Source organism: Lotus japonicus, chromosome 1 (genome assembly GCF_012489685.1).
Source record: "Lotus japonicus ecotype B-129 chromosome 1, LjGifu_v1.2".
NCBI lineage: Eukaryota > Viridiplantae > Streptophyta > Magnoliopsida > Fabales > Fabaceae > Lotus > Lotus japonicus.
In genome coordinates this window covers 20,270,835-20,274,376 of record NC_080041.1, presented here as the reverse complement: position 1 = coordinate 20,274,376, position 3,542 = coordinate 20,270,835, and the positions used below count along the sequence as shown (strand labels likewise).

The 3,542-nt window shown below is 39.8% G+C and overlaps 1 protein-coding gene across 1 annotated transcript; it reads right to left on the bottom strand.

The window, feature by feature from the left end:
• Positions 1 to 282: 282 nt before the first annotated feature.
• Positions 283 to 3,063, bottom strand: LOC130734047 (fructose-bisphosphate aldolase, cytoplasmic isozyme). The gene is made up of 3 exons (XM_057586344.1): positions 2,904 to 3,063; positions 1,793 to 2,020; positions 283 to 1,355 (listed from the first exon to the last, which is right to left on the bottom strand). The coding sequence occupies exons 1-3, from the start codon at positions 2,929 to 2,931 to the stop codon at positions 535 to 537; spliced, it is 1,077 nt and encodes a 358-aa protein (XP_057442327.1). The 5' UTR covers positions 2,932 to 3,063; the 3' UTR covers positions 283 to 534.
• Between the last annotated feature and the right edge of the window lie 479 nt (positions 3,064 to 3,542).

Here is a 3,542-nt window from a genome sequence, read left to right as displayed (position 1 = left end):
ATTTGTTTTTTATATGCAATGAACGGTTGAAAATGTGCCACATATGCTAAAATACATAACGGTTTTTTAATTTCCGTTTTTTTCGTATTAAAATCGGAATTTAAATTCCCGTTTTTAATAAAGTGGGGTGCGAAACCCAATAGGTGGGGTGCCAAACCAAATTCCCCCAAATCAACCCTTACAAGTTGATTTTTATATTATTGGTCTGCCAACAAAGAAAAACAACTTTATCAGAAAATGTTGACAGCAGAGATGTAAAAGCGGAAACGGGCACCAGAGATGTAAAAGCGGAAACGGGGGGTGCATAATAAACTCAGACCCTCATTAAGGAAAGTGTATTTTAAGAACCAAATACAGCTAAACCATTTGCATAGGTTTGACCAATACACTGGAATTGAAATTATCAAAAGAAACACCAGAAAACAAAAAAAAAACGCAAAACTTAGAGCAATTATTCTTCTAGTCAAACCAAAGTACTCATTAACAAGAAATCAACCCCGCAAAACAATTCCCTACCCACCAGTGTTTCTCTGATCAGTACTTGTAGTCCTTGACATGGAGGCTCTCTGAGGCGCCCTCACCAAGTTGAGAGTCTCCCTTGTAAGTTCCAAGAGTTGCCTCTGAGTTAGCCTTGGCCCTTGTCAAGAAGGCAGCTTGAGCCTTCTTCACATTCTCTTCCTTTCCAGACCATGCCTTAAGGGTGCTCTGCTGAAGTGCCCTTCCAAAAGAGAAGGAGAGAGTCCATGGCTTCTTTCCCTTGACCTGGTTGATGGCATTGAGGTTGACGGAAGCTTGCTCCTCACTCTGCCCACCAGACAAGAAAACCACAGCTGGAACTGCAGCTGGCACAGTCCTCTGGAGGGCCCTGACAGTGTGCTCGGCGACCACCTCAGGGGTAACCTTAGGAGAATCAGATCCGGGGGTCACCATGTTAGGCTTCAAGAGAGTACCCTCGAGGAGGACATGGTGGTCATTCAAAGCCTTGTAGCATGCAGCAAGGACACGCTCTGTGATAGCAGCACACTTGTGAATGTCATGAGGTCCATCAACCAGGATCTCAGGCTCAACAATTGGAACCAGACCATTCTCCTGGCATATGACAGCATATCTGGCCAAACCATAGGCGTTCTCATGGATAGAAAGCTCAGATGGCTCGTTGGGGCCGATCTTCAGCACGGCACGCCATTTGGCAAAGCGTGCACCGGCTTCATAGTACTTAGCGCAACGCGCACCAAGGCCATCTAGACCCTGAGTGGTGGTCTCTCCATCAGTTCCGGCAAGTTCAACAGTACCCTTGTCAACCTTGATACCGGGGAGAACACCAGCTTCCTTCAAAACATCAACAAAGGGCTTGCCTATATAAAAACCAGCCATGATGTCAGCACATGATCAATGCCATATCATCCAACTTCATTCATATTCAAAAGAGATAACAAAGACAACAGCCTCAACAGAAGGAATACCATGGAACAATTAATTCAAACTTACAAATAGAAAACATTTTGTGAGGGAATTGGATACTCTCAAATAAGGGGATACAAATTTTTAATCATGGATAATCAATTATTAGTTGCAAGCCCACTAGTTGTATTAGTAAAAACGGAAAGAAATTTGAGTTCTACTAGAAAACTTCTCTTGTTTTTAAACTTGGGCAAGACAAAAAGAAACAAATCTAATAAACAGAAAACTTGACATATATTAAGGCATGCTCAAAAAACATTGCTACAACAGTTATCAATTCATGAATTGAACCATTAAATATAATACAATTAGAAGATTATTAGGGGTATACCTGCAGCAGTACTCTGGTACAGGGTTTCCTCAAAGAGGATCACTCCACTGATGTACTGGAGAGCTCCAGGGGTGGTGAAAAGGAGCTCACGAAGAGCACGCCTGTTGGTTTCAACATTCTCAACATTGATGCTGGCTAGACGCTTTCCAATAGTTCCTGTTGATTCATCAGCAGCGAGAATACCCTTTCCAGGGGTGCCAATGTAGGCAGCGTTGGCAATGAGCTCATCTGAAAATTTTGTCATTAATTAGCAACAACACCCAAGTTCAAACCTTAATACAACAATAAAGAAAACGCCTGAACATAAATCCGATGAACATAGACATAGCCAAACCAAAATTATGAACAGAGATGTCAAATTCTATAAGAAAATTCTATTAACAAAGGTTACTGTAATAAAGACACAGTTTCTATCAGCATAATTAATAAATTAAAAGCACATTAAAATATCAAATCATTTACTATATTATGGTTTTCATGCATACCTGCTTCACTATTATCACATGTTCTCATCAAAATATCAAATCATCTTCTATATAGTATTTTCATGCATACCTACTACACTATGATCACATGTTCAGTTCTTTTCACATATGACATGAAGCTTCATCAAATTACAAGTTATAAACAGATTCAAGATCTCATCAAAAAGGGCACAAAAACAATAGCTTGGACATAAATCTAACAAAAACAAAGAAAGAAACAGGATCCTGATGCAAAATTCTATAAATCCAACAAAAACCCTTCACATAACAGGCATATATGTAATCAGGGATTAGATCAACAACAAAATTTCAACAGAAATTCAGATCTTAAATTCCCAAACCGATAAACCCTACAGTGCCATGACATCAGCAACTACCGATCCGTACAAACAAGTAACAACAAACATAAAGTACCAACAGAAAAAAAAAAAACAGAATCAACAGGTATCAATAAAACATCATAATAAAAAACAAAAAAAAAATCAGTAAGATCAAACGAGATGCGATCGAGATCAAACAGATCTAAGAAATTAAGACAGAAACAGTGCGAATTATGCAAAAACTAGAACAACATGAAAACGAGAAAGAAGAATCGAAGAGAAGAGAGAGGAGAGAAATTGGTATACCATGGTACTTTCCCTTGAAGTTCGACATGATCGATAGGAACGAGGAGAAGAGAGAAGAGAGGGTTTGGTATTTGAATAGAGAGGGTAGGTTTGAGAGAGCGGTGTGAATGGAAGGTGAAAAGTGGGTGAGGGGGTTTTGGGTTTTTATAGTGGAAAATGATAGGTGGGTTTGGGTTGGTTTGGTGACTTGGTGAGAAAGACAAAAGGTAAACGGGGAAGGTGTGAAGCACTCGAGAAGCGTCTACCTCTGTCTATGATCTGTGGACTGCCGTTGATTTTCTTGCGAACCACACCAAATGGCGGTTTCGGGTTTTGGTTTTGAAAAACCCATGTCCCTATATTGCGGCCCACTTTTATTGGGCCCAACTCCATGCTCCCTCTTCTCATACCAAGGCTATTTTCGGTTCGGAGTTAAATTTCACGCCTGCAACACTCAATTTCTCGCATCACTTTAAAGTAGTAAAATACTATACTAGCCTCAGATAAATTACATTCCAAGTTTGAAAATTCGAGATAGATTGTAATTTATTGTTCCGTGAATTAAAATCTGGAATAGAAATATAGATGTGAGAGTGAAGGGGAAAGACGGAAAGGTAAATGGGTTTGTTACTTTGTTTAGCTAGAGGGGTATTTTGGGGA

Excerpts from the sequence above, each read along its gene's own strand:
- LOC130734047 (XM_057586344.1), bottom strand. The coding sequence starts at position 2,931 with ATGTCGAACTTCAAGGGAAAGTACCATG. Across the intron at positions 2,021-2,903 it reads CTTCAAGGGAAAGTACCATG|ATGAGCTCATTGCCAACGCT; the intron begins GTATACCAATTT and ends CAAAATTTTCAG. Across the intron at positions 1,356-1,792 it reads GTACCAGAGTACTGCTGCAG|GCAAGCCCTTTGTTGATGTT; the intron begins GTATACCCCTAA and ends GTTTTTATATAG.